Source organism: Cynocephalus volans, chromosome 1 (assembly GCF_027409185.1).
Source record: "Cynocephalus volans isolate mCynVol1 chromosome 1, mCynVol1.pri, whole genome shotgun sequence".
Taxonomy (NCBI): Eukaryota; Metazoa; Chordata; class Mammalia; order Dermoptera; family Cynocephalidae; genus Cynocephalus; species Cynocephalus volans.
The window spans coordinates 233,354,328-233,372,740 of NC_084460.1; the positions used below are offsets into that span (position 1 = coordinate 233,354,328).

The 18,413-nt window shown below is 37.0% G+C and overlaps 1 protein-coding gene across 1 annotated transcript in view; it reads right to left on the bottom strand.

Annotated features, from left to right (window-relative positions):
* Positions 1 to 18,413, bottom strand: part of COBLL1 (cordon-bleu WH2 repeat protein like 1) — a 168,722-nt gene that overhangs the window by 54,125 nt on the left and 96,184 nt on the right. The window contains exon 2 of the mRNA XM_063085710.1: positions 14,678 to 14,866. Within this exon, the coding sequence (XP_062941780.1) occupies positions 14,678 to 14,866 (189 nt within the window). The remainder of the gene's footprint in view (positions 1 to 14,677; positions 14,867 to 18,413) is intronic.

Genomic DNA, 18,413 nt, shown 5'->3' on the forward strand with positions numbered 1-18,413 from the left:
GTAGGATGCTTCTTAGCAATGTCATTGTGGCAATGTGCCCTTTAAGTTCTTTTGGCTCCATAACCCTTCACATCCTTCCCATGTTTTTCCTCCTATCTCAATGCTCCCCCTTACCTGGAACATGGAGGTTCCAGGTCCGCAGGGATGATGCAGTCCTCAGCAAATCAGACTGGTCCCCGAGTGACTCATCTGTCTCCCACTTTGTGAGAAACTTTTTGTGGCCACCCCCCTCCCTGTCAATGCAGCCCGCAATGTTTCCACAAACATCTGTTCACTTTCCTCTAATCTCACCTCAGTGGGGACTGTCAGCGTTGTGCGGGGCCTGCCCACGCTCTGCCTCACTAACACCAAACACTACCACTCACTTACCCCCTCCTCATCCATGCCCTAAAACTGAAATATATTTCTTTTGTAAAACTACGTTATCCTGTGGCCAGCCCCCTAACGCGATTTCTTGCATATTTGTTTGGCTCTTCCCGACTTCATCCCCAACATCACTGTCCAGACAAATGGAGAGATGGAGACAGGACTGGGACTAACTTTGGCCTCCCCTCTCAGGAAGTGCCCCTGCTCCCGTAGGGCACTAATTGTACCTTTTTTTAATTGGCGCAGGTGTCCTTCCTGCAACTGGGACTGACATAGCAGACCTTGCTACTGCCTCTCAATTCTATCAAAAACCCTCAGAAGAACTAAGTATAGATAGCATTTCCTCCCTCCAGTGACAGGTCACCTCACTCGCAACAGTCACTTTACAGAACCGTTGGGCCCTTGACCTCCTTACAGCCGAGAAGGAAGGCACCTCCTCTTCTTCAGGGAGGAATGCTGTTACTACGTAAATGAGTCCAGGCTGATCCAAGACAACTTAAACCATTTAAAGGCAAGCATTGATCACTGACGCAAAGATTACAAAACACAAACAGACCTGGGGGATGGCCCCAGTCACTGAACCCTTGGACACCCAGGCTTATGCCCCTACTAGGACCCCTAACTGAACTGGAACTCATCCTACTTTTGGTCCCTTTCTCTTTTGGTGTTTCTCTAATTTCTTGCAGGAACGTATGTAGGCTTTCACCAACCAAAAGGTCACCGAATTGTTCCTGCAAGGAAGATATCAGCCCCTCAGAATCAGCGACCCTTCCCCAAAGGAATACAGTCTCCCCACATGAAAACAATACCCCGCCACCTAATTGTTTTACCCGCCAACAGAAGTCTTTTATTTTTTCCATATTTTCACCCGTCTCCAGCAGGAAATAGCTTCAGAAGAACGAGACCTTTGCCCCTTTTCCCTTCTCCCTAGACTTAAAAGGCAGGAATGATGGATCTTGGACGTGACCAGTGCCACTGTGTACACAATAAGCACAAAACAGTTGCTAGCCTGTCTTCCACTCCAGCACCAAACCTCTTCCCCCTTCCCTTTATGAGAAGCCTCTTGACTTAAACAGAAACCCTTTTGCTTCTGCAAGGGTGCAATTCTCCACCCTGGTTGCATAGCTTCCACATTAGCATAATGCCCCTCCTTGATTATATCAGCCAGCCCTTGGCACCCTATATAAGCTCTACTACCCCCACACCTGGTGCTGTCCCCCATTCTGAGGGCAGCCCTGGGCTGCCTGTCACTTTGAGGGCAGCCTGGCAGATTCTTTCCCTTTAAAAAAGCTTGAACAGTACCCAACGACTCAGCTCACTTTCTTTCAGGCAGAGACTGAAAAATTAAAATCCAGAGATGGTAAGATATAAAATCAGAGCCAGAAGTGGCCCCAGGAACATAAAATCTCTTGGGGACTTACAATAAGATTACAAAGGGGACTGAACTTTCCACAGGAAGTGGAATAGGGTGAAAGCCAATCTTATCTAGACCTTAAGGAGCAGAGTGACCTCAGATGTTATGAGTTCCATTTATACCTAGATGTGAACTCCTCTCTAACAGGACCACATCTTCGCAATCTTTATTCCCAGGATCTAATACAACATCAGGTACGTGGTGAAGTCAATGTTGCTGAATAAAGAATTTAGGGGAACCAGTGGTTATTTTCTCTTGAACAGCAATGAACTCAATACATAACAAAGATGGGATGGCCCTGACCAGAAGATTATGAGGGTGGGGATTACTGACTGTCTAGCTCTACCACAAACGAGTCAAAACACTATAAACATAGCCAAAGACCACAATTTTGGTTTGGGGATAATTATCCTCAGCTGATGTACCTGACAGCACTTGGCTAACAGGTTCCACCAGGGGATCACCACAGGAAAGGTGCCTGTCTTCCTGCTTCCTAAGGCAGCACACAGAACAGTCCATGTGAAACCTGAGGCAAACTACTAAAAGTGGAAAAGGACTGGATGAACTTGATTATCACTTCCTCATTCAAATGAGAATCAGTCTCTTCCTCCTGCATATTGGCACATCACTTTGAATTGCAGTTTATTTTATCACTTAACAGAGTTTCATTTGCATTAATAATATTTACAGATTTTTTTTCTCTTATAAGATAATGATTTCCTGGAGGGCAGATTTTTTCTTTAAGACTGAAAACTCTTCTTTGAAATGAAGAAATCCCTATGAGATTTCCCATTTCCTTTTAGAAAAAATTAATCTCTTGTTAATTTCTTATTATCTCATTTGAGCCCACAACTAACCACAAAAGCTACTCCCACTTTATGAATGAAAAATTGGGGTTAGAGCAGTTACATGACCAGATTATGCATAGCAAATATAGAATTAAGGGAGAAGTCAGGAGCAGAATCTCCCAACTCCCTAATCTAGTATTCTTTCAGCTACACTTTAGCCTCACAGTACCCTCAAGTACTGCCCATCACATTAGGGCAGATGGTTTGGAACAAGCTATCTGCTATAGTTTTACTTCACAGATTGATGACTTCACTAAGTCATCCCCAAATTCCCTGGTGACCCTTTCTGCATTCATGACACATAGTATGGGTAATCTTGCCCTAGTTTTACTACCTGCTGGATAAGAAAAGATTTCCATTTCTGTGTTTTAAGATTTAATTGGTATCAAAAATGCAGGTCATGGCTCACTAAAGAGCTTTCAGATCAGCAAGAGGGACTGTCCTAGGAAAGTGGGAGTGCACGATGATAAGTCCTCTTATTAATAGGTTGTGCTGTGAATTGATTTGTGTCCCCCAAAGTCCATGTATTAGAAACTTAATCCCCACTGTGACAGTGTTAAGAGGGTTTGAAATCCTATTACAACAATTGAAAGGAGGGGCCTTAAGAGGTGATTAGATTGTGAAGACTATGCCTTAGTAAATAGATTAATAAATGAATGGTTTAATGGTGGTCATGGACATGGTTCTAATGGCTTTAAAAGGAGAATGCCTGAGGAGTTTTCTCTCTTGCCCTCCATCACGTGACACCCTGCTTTGCTGGGAAGAATCACTACCCACAACACTCTCACCAGATGTGTTCCCTGGACTTTGGACTTTGCAGCCTCCAAAACTGTAAGCAATAAATATTGTTTCTTTGCAAATTCCCCAGTTTCAGAAACAGAAACAGAGCAATACAGATGGATTTCAAGTGTCTAAAGGGGTTAAACTCTATGAATAAGGTTCTTCCTTATTATGATTCTTTAAATTTGCACCAGGATCTAACCAAGTGTTTTACACATTTTCCATAAGTCCTCAAAACTGAGTTGAGTTTAATTGTTTCCCTCTGTCCCTTACAAATGCACACCAACAACCCAATTAGACTCTCCAATAACATGGGAATGTTTAGAACATCTCTACTGTTACTGATCTTTATCGATCTTATGCTAACTCACCTAGCTCAGCAATGAGTTGAAGAATGAAGTGGATCAGGTACGTTAAAAAAAATAAGCCTAATCTCAAAGTTGAGAATACCTACTGAATTATGCTACAAGAAATATTTTGAAGAAAGTAACACGTACAATTAAGATTTGAAAATTACTAGTAATAGATCAGATCAGTACTAAACTGATTGTTCTGGTATCAAATACTAAAAGCAGACATTACTAAAAGTTAAAAAAAAAAGTTTTGGGGCCAAGCCGTGGCGCACTCGGGAGAGTGCGGCGCTGGGAGCATGTCAACGCTCCCGCCGCAGGTTCGGATCCTATGTAGGAATGACCGGTGCACTCACTGGCTGAGTGCCGGTCACAAAAAAGACAAAAAAAAAAAAAGTTTTGAAAGTCACCACTTTAAACTGAACTCTATCACTTTACTTGGTCATTTATCTTGGATGTTATATTCAGAGCTAATTATACATAATTACCTTCATAAAAACTGATTTAAGAACATACCTACAAAACATACACATGCCCCTCAAAAACAAAAATACTGGAAATATATCTCACTGCAATTGGGGCAATCTGAATACAGACAAAGGATAAGATAAAATTTTATTCTCATGAAAGTTGGAAATTGTTAACTGAGAAAAGCAGATTACAAGATAGCATGTACAATATAATGCCATACTGGTGCAAAAAACCACTAAGGCATATATATGTTTGTGTGTACATATATGTGTGAGTATGTGAATAAAAAGTTAGATACCACAATGTTAAATTAATAGTTGTAATCTGCCTACTTAATGACATTGTGTTTTAAATTTTTTTTGGCTTATCTGTATTTTCCAACTTTAAAATGTCCAACTATTGCATTTGTAATCATAAGAAACTAAAAACTAAAACTAAAAAGGGTCATTGTTATAAGGTGTAGATGCCAGGAAAGGAAAGGAAAAGAAAGGGAGGGGGTAGAACAACGTTTCCCAGGAATGTTTGGAGGATATTTGTGCGTACTATGTCACTCTTTCCCAACCAGGAGAGCAGTCAGCCAACAGAGCAGCAAGTGCCCCCTGGCTAAGATTACAGAGTTTTTCAGTCCCACCAATTAAAAACTCAAGCAGTACTCTTATGCTTAAACACTTTAAAGTTAAAATTCCAACTTTTTTTAAAGTAGCCTCAGCTAATTAAGGATCTAAAGCAAAATCTAAGCATTCTTATACCATGCTATAGATTTTTAACATTGTTTTTTGAAATTGATTAGCCTACTATATATAAGAATTTACCACACAGTTGTCATCATTTGACACTTTCCAGTAAATGTATTATGTAACCTTTTAAAATTCTTCTGAGATCCATACTGTTGTGTTACTGTTTTAACAAAAATGCAGGACACTGATCCAGTATCATCTCGTCATTTTTCAAAGTCTACTTTCCAACAGGTGGCGCTGTCCTCCATGTGAAATGCTTCCGAGTTCCTCAGCTGACCCACCATATGGCAGTCAAAACTGTGGGCTTACTCTGAACTCTGCTATAAGCTGGTGCTATCGGACAGGCACATCAGTCTGCAAATCATGTGCAACACGTCTCTGGGTCATTTTACAGGAAAAGCCCAGAGAGATGAGGTGACTTGTTTGAGATCACACAGCAAGTTATAGAGCAAAGAATAACTTCTAGTTGGAATTTCTAGCTTCGAGTTCAGTGCTGCCTTTATGTTTTCATTCATGGCATTCTCAGATTTGCTCAAATTGAAACATATTCCCATTTATGGTAGGGGCATAAAGAAATCTCCTCCTCTGTTATAAATGATGTTTATTCCCTTCTCCCTCTTGTAGAAGAGAAAGTGCTAGTATAGCCGCAGAATGCTCTCCCTATAGGCTAACAAAGAGAACTAACGGCAATCTTTAATCAAATTTCCCAAATTGAAAATTTTGCTTTAAAAGTATATCTCAGAGAAAAGAGGAAAAAGGAACTTAACACTTATTATGCACAGAGCAGACAGTTAAGGGCTTAGAATAATACACAAATGTACCCACATATTTCCTTATTCTATGTGGTATCTGTAACACTATAAGTTATTTTCATTAAAAATTGTCATTTTCCAGGCAATTATGCTGTTGCAGAGTGTGAAGTTTTCTGAGGACAGCCTTTATGAAGCTTGTCTGTGATAGCAGCATCTTACTTACTTTGACTTTGGTGAAAAAGGTAGTTTACCCTACCAGCATATATATATTTACTTACAAACACACATACATCCACGTGTACTTATATATATATACACACACACACATATATATACATGCACGCACATATAGACATACAACTAGACACACCCAGTGTACTACAGTATACTGTATGCTGTATATAAATAAAATATTTTAATTTCTCCTTCCTTCAATCCAATCATCCATAGTATCAGGATACAAAGAAATGCCCAAGAGTTTTCAGGTTAGCACTGCAGCTACCCTCGGTATAAGCAAAGGATCACAAAGAAAGATAGCAAAGACAGGGTGACTTTCAGTCATTAAAAAGGTGGCATCGCTAAACTCTGGTACCAAAGATTGCTGAGCCACTAGAATGATACCAACCTAATTCTGGATAACAAGTTTTTAGTTTCCCCATGAGCATAAGTCTATTACCTCCTCCAACCTTATTGTATTCCCTGATCTGAATAAACTCTCGTGAAAATCAATGTACAAAAAAGCACATTCTTCTGAAGATAATGCTGGGTGCTTACATTCCCACAAATGGAACATTGTGAGCATACCTCTGCATGAGATGTAGAAGACAGAAGGGGACTTTCTAAAAATCTTCAAGATTACATTTTGGGGAACAAAAAGTATTTCTGAAAAGTTAAGTGAAGCACATTAGTTTTCTAAATATATATTTAGGGTCTAATATTGATGCTATTCTTCATGGTGAATGCATAATAAATAACACAATCAAAATAAATATAATATAGAAAGAATATTTAAATTCAGAAAAGGTTACAAAAAATTATATTAGAGAACTTTCAGTGTGACACATGGAACTCCGATTTATCTAAGAAATCTTCATGTATTTAAACTTATTTAAAATTAACTTCCCTTGTCCTCCCTCCAAATTCTTGTATCATTCTAATATTTTTCCTTTTCCTTTTACAGTAACAAGGCCATGAAGAAATTTATTTTTGCCACTGAGTCTTCACATAAAGTAGCTAACATTTTTCAAAAATAGAACACATCTTTCTATTTGAACATTTCTATTAACAACATTTTGTTGTTAAAACTTTTTTTCTTTGAAACAATGGGCCAGCAGTAGCTGCAGCAATCAAGATAGCCCTAATCACACTTTTTAAAATTGGTTATGAATATTCATGAGATACAAAGTTGACTGTCACCCCTCCAGCCCATGATGTGAGGGCCAGATTCATACTGGCAGCATATCCATTACCACAAATTGCATTTGTACCCCCTGTCCCCCACCCAATTATCCCCAACCTCTTTCCCCTTCCTCCTTCCCCACCCCAATTTCGCTTTGTAGCCCAAGGAATGTTCTCTCCCTCTGCAGGTCCAATGCACTACTGTGGTCTTTCTTTCCTTCCTTCTTTCTCTCTTAGCTCCCACATATGAGTGAGTACATGCAGTTATTTATCCCTCTGTGCTTTGCTTATTTCTCTCAACATAAGTTTCTCCAAGCTCATTCATGTTGTTGTAATAAAAATATTTCATTCTTCTTTATGGCAGAGTAGTATTCCATGGTGCATATATACCCCAGTTTCCTTATCCAATCATCCATCAGTGGACATTTAGGTTGGTTCCATGTCTAGGCTATTGTAAACAGAGTTGCAATAAACATGGGAGTGCAGGTATCTCTTCAATATGATGATTTCCATTCCTCTGGGTGTATACCCAGAAGTGGGATTGCTGCATCACATGGAAGATCTATCTGTAGTTGTTTGAGAATCCTCCACACTGTTTTCTATTGTGGTTGTACTAATTTACAGTCCAACCATAGGAGTCTTCCCTTCTCTCCACACCCTTGCCAGCATTTGTTATTCACTGTCTTTTTGATAATAGCCAGTCTAACTGGGACGAGGTAGTATCTCAATGTAGTTTTAATTTGCATTTCCCTGATGACTAGTGATATTGAGTATTTTTTCATGTACCTGTTAACCATTTGTATGTCTTCCTTTGAAAACTATCTATTCAGCTCCTTTGCCCATTTTTTAATTGGGTTATTTGGTTTTTTACTGGATAATTGCTTGAGTTCCTTGTATACTATGGATATTAATCCTTTGTTGGATGCATAGTTAGCAAAAGTTTTCTCCCACTCTGTAGGTTGTTGTTTCACTCTGCTGATTGTTTCCTTTGCTTGCTGTGCAGAAGCTTTTTAGTTTGATATAGTCCCATTTGTTCATTTTTTTCTTTTGTTGCTTGTGCTTTTGGGCTCTTGTTCATAAAGTCTGTGCCCAAACCTAGTTGCTGAAGTGTTTCACCTATATTTTCCCCTAGTAATTTTACAGTTTCAGGTCTTATAACTAGGTCTTTAATCCATTTTGAGTTGATTTCAGTGTATGGTGAGAGATGCATATCTAGTTTCATTCTTCTGCATATGGATATCCAGTTTTCCCAGCACCACTTGCTGAAGAGGCAGTCTTTTCCCCAATGTAGATTTTTGTTGCCTTTGTCCAATATTAGATGGCTGTAAGCCTGAGGGGTGATTTTTGCATTCTCAATTCTACTCCACTGGTCTGAATGTCTATTTTTATACCAGTACCATGCTATTTTGGTTACAGTAGCTTTGTAGTATAATTTAAAGTCAGGTAGTGTTATGCCTCTAGCTTTATTTATTTTTTTTGCTCAGGATTGCTTTGACTATTTGGGGTCTTTGTTATTCCATATGTAAGGTAAGATTGTTTTTTCCATTTCTGTGAGGAATGCCATTGGTATTTTGATGGAAACTGCATTGAATCTGTAGATTACTTCGGGTAGTACAGACATTTTCATAATGTTAATTCTTCCAATCCAAGAGCATGGAGTATCTTTCCATATTTTGTGTCATCTTTAATTTCTTTCAGAAGTGGTTTGTAGTTCTCATTGTAGAGGTCTTTCATCTCCTTGGTTAAATTGATCCCTAAGTGTTTTATTTCTTGTGTAACAATTGTAAATGGGCTTACTTTATTTCTCTTTGTTAGTTCATTATTTGATTATATAAATGCAACTGATTTGGGGGCGTTTATTTGGTATCCTGCTACATTACTGAAGTTATTAACCAGCTCTAGGAGTTTTTTGATAGAGTCTTTTGGTTTTTCTACATATAGTATCATGTCATCTGCAAATAGAGAAAGTTTGATTTCATCTTTTCCAATCTGGATTCCCTTTTTTTCTTTCTTTTGCCTGATCGCTCTGGCTAGTACCTCCAGTACTTTGTTAAATATAAGTGGTGAGTGGGCATCCTTGTCTGACTCCTGTTCTTAAGGGAAGGGCCCTCAGTTTTTCTCCACTCAGAATGATACTGGTGGTGGGCTTGTCATAAATGGCTTTTATTGTATTGAGACATTTTCCTTCTATACCTAATTTGTTGAGAGTCTATCATGAAGAGATGTTGAATTTTGTCAAATACTTTTTCAGCATCTATTAAGATAATCATCAGACTGTCTTTGTTCTTGAGTTTGTTGATGTATCACCTTTACTGACTTTCGTATGTTGAACCATCCTTGCATACCTGGGATGAATCCCACTTGATCACAGTGTATAATTTTTTTTAATGTGTTGCTGTATTCTGATTGCTAATATTTTGTTGAGGATTTTTGCACCTAGGTTCATCAAGGATACTGACCTGTATTCCTCTTATTTTGTCTATCTGGTTTTGGTATCAGAGTTACTTTGGCCTCATAGAATGAGATTGGGAGAGTAGCTTCTGTTTCAATTGTTTGCAATAGTGTGAGGAACATTGGTATTAATTCCTCTTTTGATAGAATTCAGCTGTCAAGGCATCCAGACACACCCAGACTTTTCTTTGTTGTAAGACTGTTAATTACTGCTTCAATCTCCTTGCTTGTTATTGGTCTGTTCAGGTTTTCTGTCTCTTCTTGGTTCAGTCTTGGTAGTTTGTATGTGTCTAGAAACTTACCCATAACTTCCAGATTTTCATGTTTGTTTTCATACAGTTGTTTATAAGAATCTCTAATGATTCTTTGTATTTCTCTGGCATTAGTTGTAATGTCTCCCTTTTCATTTCTGATTTTTGTTATTTGGGTCTTCTCTCTTTTTTTTAATTTAACCTAGCTAATGGTTTGTCTATTTTATTTATCTTCTCGAAAAACCAATTTTTTGTTTTGTTGATCTTTTCTACTGTTTTTGGGGTCTCTATTTCATTTAGTTCTGCTCTGATCTTAATTATTTCTTTCCATCTACTACCTTTAGGTTTGGCTTGTTGTTGTTTTTCAAGTTCTTTGAGGTGTAGCATTATATTGTTTATTTGAAATCTTTCCATTTATTTGATGTAAGCATTTATTGCAATAAATCTGCCTCTTAGTAATGTTTTTGAAGTATCCCACAAGTTTTGGTATGATGTATCTTTATTTTCATTAGTTTCTAGAAATTTTTTGATTTCCTGTTTAATTTCTTCTTGTACCCATAGGTCATTCAGGAGCCTACTGTTTAGTTTCCATGTATTTGTATAGTTTTCAGAGTTTTGCTTATTATTAATTTCCAATTTTAGTCCGTCGTGGTCTGAAAAGATACTTCAAATTTAAGTATAATGTGTCTTGGGGAGGATCTTTTTGGACTGAATCTGTTTGGGGACCTCTGAGCTTCCTGAATCTGAAGGTCTCTCACCCTACACCTGAGAAGTTTTCTGTTACTATTTCCTTGAGTAAGTTTTCAATGCCTTTTGCTTTCTCCTCCCCTTCTAGAATACCCACAATTCAGATATTAGAGTGCTTGAGGTTGTCTGCTATCTCTCTTAGATTTTCCTCACCATTTTTAATTCTTTTCCTTTTTTTGTCTGCCTGTTTCAAAAAGACCATCTTCAAGCTCTGAAAATCTTCTGCTTGCTCTACGCTGCTGCTCAAGCTCTCAGTTGTTTTTTATTTCACTGAGTGAATCTTTCATCTCTAGAAGTTCTGCTGCACCCTTTTTTAAGGTATTAATCTCTGTAGATTTCCTCCTTCATATTCTGGATATTTTTTCTTGTTTCATTGTGTTCTCTAAGTCTTCCTTTATCTCTTCAAGTTTTCTTAGATCACTGCTCAGGATTCTTTTTCAGACATTTCAAGGATTCCCTGTTCCATGGAGTCTGACATTGGAGCATTACTCTATTCTTTCAGTGGTATCATTTCTTCTTGTTTATTTGTATTTTTTGGTTGATGTTTGGCCATTTGGTAGAGGGTTTGCTTCTTCTATTACACTGACGTTGGCTGTGAAGTGGCCCTGGCTGCTACTGTGGTGGTAAATTGTATTTGCTTGACAGTAGGTGTGGTGGTGGTTATGTTAAACCATCTTGGGTCCTGTTCCAGAATCTGTGGTCATAGAATGAGGCCCCAGCACTGCACGGGTCTGCTGGGCTCACCTTGGCAGGTCAGACCGCAGGGGCTGGAGCTCCCCTCCAGGTCCAAGGAGGGGAGCTAATCACACTATTAAGATATCCCAAATTGTACTCTAAAATGTCTAGAATCACACACCTAGGATTTTCAGAATCATGCAACAAATTTAAATCAAACACTTAATATGGAAACTAGTCATAGTTTCTACAATTCATTCCTGAATGACAAAACTATTAGGAATAAAGTCCCTAAATCAAACCCCATAGTAACAATGATATCAAATAGATTCTACTCTCAGAAAAACTGTTCAGCCCTAAACAAAATTTAAAAAGCAATGAGAATTTTGGGCATTCCTGTTCTAGGCATTCCTACCTTACTCTCTACCTGGAGAAAATATGTTTCCTTAAAGACTCTGGGAAAACAATTAGGGTCCATTCCCAAATGCCTCTTCAAAGCACACCACTTAAACTGCTACCTCCATGTACATGTAAGGGTTTCAGGAGACAATATTCATTTTAGTGAATTTATTAAACACCTACTGTGTTACAAGAAATTGCTAAGGACTGTGAAGAAAAGTGATAGCTTCATATGGTTTATTAAAGAAGATAAGATATACCTATAAATTATAGCATAGGACAATATGTCATAACCATGGTATAAAGTATCAGAAGAGTTTGGAAGCCAGAGATAACAGTTGATACTGGGGAGATCAGGGAGCCTTTACATAAAAAGTGATGGAGAAAATGAGGAGAGAAAATGTACATAAGAATATGAAGCTGAAAAACAAAATATCTGTAGAAGAACAATGAATCATGTGGTGAAGCTTAAGATACACAAAGAAAAGTAGTAAAGGAAAAGCCTACTTAATTTTGGAGGAGAAGAAAACAAGGTGTCCCAGTCTCCAGCTCGGTAGTTTGGACTTCCTTAATTTGGTATTGAATTGCTATCCCTGCAGGCTTTTAACAAAGGTAGAGCCACAAACAGAGAGGTGGCTTTAATCAGATTAATCTGAGGGTAGAGAGGACATAGAAAGAGCCAGGATTAGGAAAAGCTGTTCCCAATAAAAAAATGAAGGAAGCCATACATGCCAGACACTGATAGCATTTCACTTAATCCTAGCAATATATGATATATTGTTTAACTCAGCAATTCATCTCTAAATACATTTTTATAGATAAGAAAACTGCAGCAATTCAACAATAGTTGGCAGCCCAGAAACAAAAAATTGACTGATGGAAAATTGCCTGGATTTAGGGACTTGGGAGGCAAACATGCTGGAAAGTTAAGAGGGTTAGAGATAGCTAGGATTTTTCTAAGTACAAATGTAGTAGAAATGACTGGTACAGTGGCTGGCCAGTTAGCTCAGTTGGTTAGAATGTCATGTTGATAACACCAAGTTCCAGAGTTTGATCCCTGTACCAGTGAGCCACCAAAAAAAAGAAAAGGGAAAAAAAAAAAAAAAAAAAAAAACTGGTGCAGAATTCAGTTAGAAATGAAGAAAAATTAGATATGAAGAAAATTTAGACACGAAAAAAATGCAGCAACTGAAAGAGCAGTCATAAATTAGAGTTAATAGGGAGGATTAAGAACAAACTCAGTTAAGAAAGAGAAAATGAATAAGCCAAGTGTTTAAAAAAAAAAAAATGTTGTGTTCAAAGAAGGAACTCTGATATCTCAGTTACAGAACAGTTTTAAAGTGATGAGATCCCGACCACTCCCTGGTGGAGAGGGCAAGTCAACCACAGATGTAGGTTTTCCAAGTTAAGGAAACAAGAAAAGTTAACTCGGGGTGGCATGTGGAAAAGTCTAAAAATAATTACGATAGGTGACAGGATAGAGAGGAAAACCATGATTCTGATATTAAAGTTGTATATAAAATATCTAAAGAACCCAGAGGCGGATTTATAACAAACAGAGAAAGATGGCAATATAAAGAGATGACTGGTACATCCAAGAAGAAATTTTCAGGAGTATTTGTGATAAAATTAGTGTAACCTATATCTGTGAAGAACTAGAAAAAGTCTAACTTTTTTTTTTTTTATCCTACTTTGAATTTAGGGAACACAAGAGGAATTGCTTGTCCTACCCTCAGCCATATCTATTATTTTTATTATTTTAAAACCCGAGTAATGACATTATTTCAAGAATTGAGGGGATGATTAGAACACAGCCTTGTAACACCAAGGTCATGGGTTCGGATCCCCAAACCGACCAGCTGCCAAAAACAAAAGAACTGAAATGATGGCCATTGTCTCTAACCTCACCCAGAACAGGTAAGACACAGGTGCAGATAGGAGCCCACCATGGACAGCCACAGGTTTCTCAATCTCATAAGGAAGGTTCAATGGATGATCTCTAAAACTATTTTCAACACAAATCAAAGGCAAAAAGCAACTTAGTCAATTTAATGAGAATTTAAAACATAATACTACACATTTGTTAAAGCTGAACTATTTCATCTACTTTCAAGAATTTGTAAAGTTATACATGACTTTGGTGATAAATCTTAAAATTAAGGTTATCTTGAATGACTTTGAGAAAGAATCAGATTGTAAGAATGAAATACCCAACATATTGCTTACTTATTCTTTTGTTTTCCATATGCATATGCACACACACACACACGCACGCACACACACGCACGCACACACAAAATACTAAGGTCAAAACAGCTTAAGTTTCTAAAACAGGACTCCTGATAAAAAATGGGCAGTTCAAGGTGAAAGGTAGGACAAGACCAAGTATACAATTCATGTAACTTTCCACTTCAGAATGAAATGGAAAATTATACTTGGCTTTTTCTCATTTTCATGCAAGTACTTAAAAATATCAGTCTCTTAAATCACATCTTCCCTTCTCACTGGGTCAAAGTTTGATTTTACATTCCTATTTAACTTATCCACATTTTTAGTTTTAGTAAATTAAGCATTTAATGAAGTAAAAAAAAAAATCTTGCCAGTTTTACAGATTAATCTGTTCTGATAAATAAGGGAGTAGTATCACATTCTAAAACTGAATAGTAACTTCTGCAAAATCAAATTTAAATAAGCAGCTTAAAGTGGAAAGAACAATTTCAGGAAAAAGAGAAAGGATTTTCTTGCAGGTCACCGGCTTTGTAAGCTTGACTTACAAACAATATAACCAATGACCATTCTTCTAGGAAAGTTTTAGTTTTGAAAACTTATTAAATAACTATCTATGAAATAGTTTCAAATTTCAAGAGCCACTGAACTGGGATTTTAATACCTGTTTAGCATTTGCTTTTCCTAAAAAAAATAGATAAGTGATGAAAGAAGGACTCTGTCAAAGAAAAAATATCAAAAGGTGTATCACAGATGGTTTCAATAGTGGAAGAAGAAAGGGAGGTCCTGGTATTTCATTCGCTCCTGCATACCTGCCATGAACAGTGGTAGATTTGATAATATCCCCAGGTAGAACTACTGAGAGTTCAATGTCTTTATCTATCATGTTTTCTTTCTGTTCCATGATGAAAGCAGCAGATTCTACAGAATCATCGACTGAAGAGACATCAACACATTTGGTCTCAGCTGGAGGAAGTGGAGCCTTGGCTTTTGGTTTTCTCCTAAAACATAAATAAAACACAGAAAATAAAATATACATTTTAAAAGTAACTTTCTGATATGATCTAATTTTATAAAAACCCAAAATGTATATATAAATATTTTTCACACCTAGAAAAAAATGCACCAATATGTTAACTGTTTGTTTACTACGGATGGTGGAATTAAGAGATTTTTTTTCTTTTCCAATCAGTATTTTGTTTTGTTTTTTACACTATACCTACTTTACTTGGCAATACAAAGAAACATGATGAAGCGATTTGATATTTGCTTCCATTAAGTTCAATCAATATGTGTTTTCTCTAGCAAATTAAGAATATAACTTATTTTCTATGATGAGATAAATTATAAATTTTCTTAGTGTCTCAGGATGGAGATGAGTATCTCACACTCATACCTCATAATGACTCTTGCCTTTGGGCCTTCTATTCTATTTGTTTCCAATCTAGTGTGTTCTGCTTCTCTATTCAGATAAACTTTTCTCATCCTTCAAAGTCTAGCTAAATCCGTCCTCTAACCCCCATCCCCGCATACACACACACACACAGAATTTCTTCCTTCTTTGAATTGATACAGCATATACAACCAATTCCACAAATGTAACGTTTTTTTCTATTTTTTCCCTGGGTCCCTGTGTCATCTCTCTGCCTACATTTATAACTCTTTGCAAGAAAGAAGCATGCTGTAAATGGCTGTATTTCCCACCGCACTTAGCAGTGAACAATGAACTATGATTGGTTGTTTGATAAATTATACATCTGCTTCAATGAAAAATGTTACAAATAATTATTCTAATAAATATTTTTCAGTGTCACTTACCAGGACATCCCCTTAACTAATTTATAACAGAAATAGGAAATATTCTAAATTAAACAAACAAACAAAAAACCTTACATGGGCCAATTCAATGATTTAACAGGCTGAAAAAATGAAATGTGAAAAAATAATCTTGAAGTAATGACATTTATGTTTCTATTTATAAGACTATAAATTAAAGCTTTTGAAAATGTTACTAATTAAGTTCATTGCTTTTGGAAAAATGAATACTTTTCCTTTCCAATGAAAGAAATATATAAATTTTAACTCCTTTCTCCCCTATTTCCTAGGCAAAAATAAAAATCAAATAAGATAAAAGGGCTTCTTTATAAGTATATATGTAACATCCACGTATTTCTCATTTTCAAAATTTAAGGTCTCACAAATCCAAGCACCTTCATGATTAGTCTCCATAAAAAGACAGGAGCAAGGTTCCCACCTCATACATTAATTTACGAACACAACAAGGCCTTGACTTTTAGTACTATAATCACAGAGATCTTTTGTACTTTAGAAAAGGCTTCTTTTACAATAGCAACAAAGATAAAATTTTTCTAACTGTTACAATGGTTATAACAAGAAATTTACAAAATATATATGAAGAAAAATGTTACCCAAGTTCAAACTTTATTTTTAATCTGCAGAAATCGACCGCTCATGTATAACAAACATTCATCCTGTAACAGATAATTATTGTAGCACATTCAGCTCACCACTGGGGATATAATGATGAATAAGACTCAATTCTCACCCCTACAGGGTTCATAGGTCAATAGGACTGGCAGACGTATACAAAGTTACCAGGATGATTGATGATTTCTCTAACACAGGTATGCAGATTGTACAGCTGAGTTAGGAATACAACCTAACTTTCCTAGGAATCCAGAAATGTTTTTCAGATGGGAAACATGAGCTGGGTTTGGGGGAATGCATAGAAACACACAGAAAAAGACAAGAAATAATTGATATTTCAGGCAGAAGAAAGCAAACAGCCATAAAATAAAATGGTATTTCTGAGAATTGAACAATTTAGTAAAATTACGCAAAGAAGTCAAAGGAGGTAAGAAATCAGTGTACCAACTGAAAAACTTTTACAACTAAGAGAATTCAGTAAGGTGGCTTGGTACAAAGTCAGTATACTAGAGTCAATAACCTATATAAACATAAGGAAAAACTACTCAGAAAGCATAATGAAAGAAAAAAAATTCTTTTATGATAGAAACACAAATGAATTTTAAAAGTCTCTCCAAGTCTTCCCTTATCAGTAAATCACATTTTTTTCAGCAGTTTAAGCCAAAAATTTCTTTTGTCACAAACATACTCATCCAATCCATCTATAAATTCTGCCGGCTCTATGTTATACATAGACCCAGAATCCACCAACAACCTTGGTCACCAAACACTTCTGTTCAAACTGTTAATGGATCTCAGTGCTACCAATCTTGTCACTTGTCATCTAATCTCAGTGTAGCAACCACAGCAATCTTTTAAAAATACATGTCAGATCACTGCACCACTTCTCACTTCCTCCAATGGCTTCCTACCTCACCTAGAATAAGATCTGGAGTCCTACCATCTGTCCTGCTTTACCTCTAGTCTCTCCAATCCCCTAACACTTTTTCCTAGTCTCACTGCACTCTAGTCCTATGACTCTTGCATTCTCCTTAAAACATGCCTAGAATACAAGACCCTATAAAGAGTCTGCTCACAATAAGATAATGCTTCTCATTCTCTGCTTTACTTCTCATCATAGGGTATCTCAGCAACATACTTATTGTGTTCTCCTTCCATTAAAGGGTAATTAATTCCGTGAGAGTATGGACTGGTCTCCACCACCATGTTCATATATATTTGCAAATGCATAGAATCTCTGGAACAATGCCTGCCCCACAGTGGGCACTCTTTACCAATGAATTCAATGCATACTTTCCACATAAGATGAGCTACCTACACACATAACTGAAAAGGAAAAAAAGTTCTTAGCACCAAGAAATAAAATAGTTTTTCTATCAGGATTACCTGTGTTGGCTTTTAAAAAAAAAAAGATTATGTTTTATTGTTTAAAAGATGAGTATTGAAAAACACACACTGCATTTATTAGTAAGGGATAACTAGGAAACTTAGATTTTTTAAGAGTTTCATCAGAAAGGCCAGAAAAAGAGCCAATCTGCTACAAGCAGGGAGATAATGCACCATGAACAACTTTGTCCACAGTGACTTGGCTTTCAAGAAGAGCTGCCACAAAGGAAGGTGTGACTGGCACCTCCTGCTGCCACAGTGACCTTCCCATGCCCCCACTTTCCTCATTCCAGGCCCCTTTCTATCTCCATGTGTTGCTATTCCTTGTCTCCATTTGGAATGTCTACTTTATCCTCTTTGCTTTTACATATCTTATCTGTTATCCATCAAAGTCCAGACTGAGTCACAATTCCGGGGGAAGTCTCTGTCTACTGTACACTGCAATGAACTCCTCTGACTCACAGTTTTGATGTTTTGTATATGTGTGACTGTCTTACAAGTATCTCCTAAGGCACTTTGAGTTTGTGATGAAACCCATCTCTAAATACTAAAGATAAGCCTATCATTTAAAAAAAAGGAAAGCAAAGCACTAGTGGAAATATTATTTACATAGAACCTCTGTGAAGAACATCTTAATGTTGCCTACTACTTCAATTAATAAAGTATTTGTCACCTTTGGTCTTGAAACATAGAAAGCACATGTGAATGAGACCA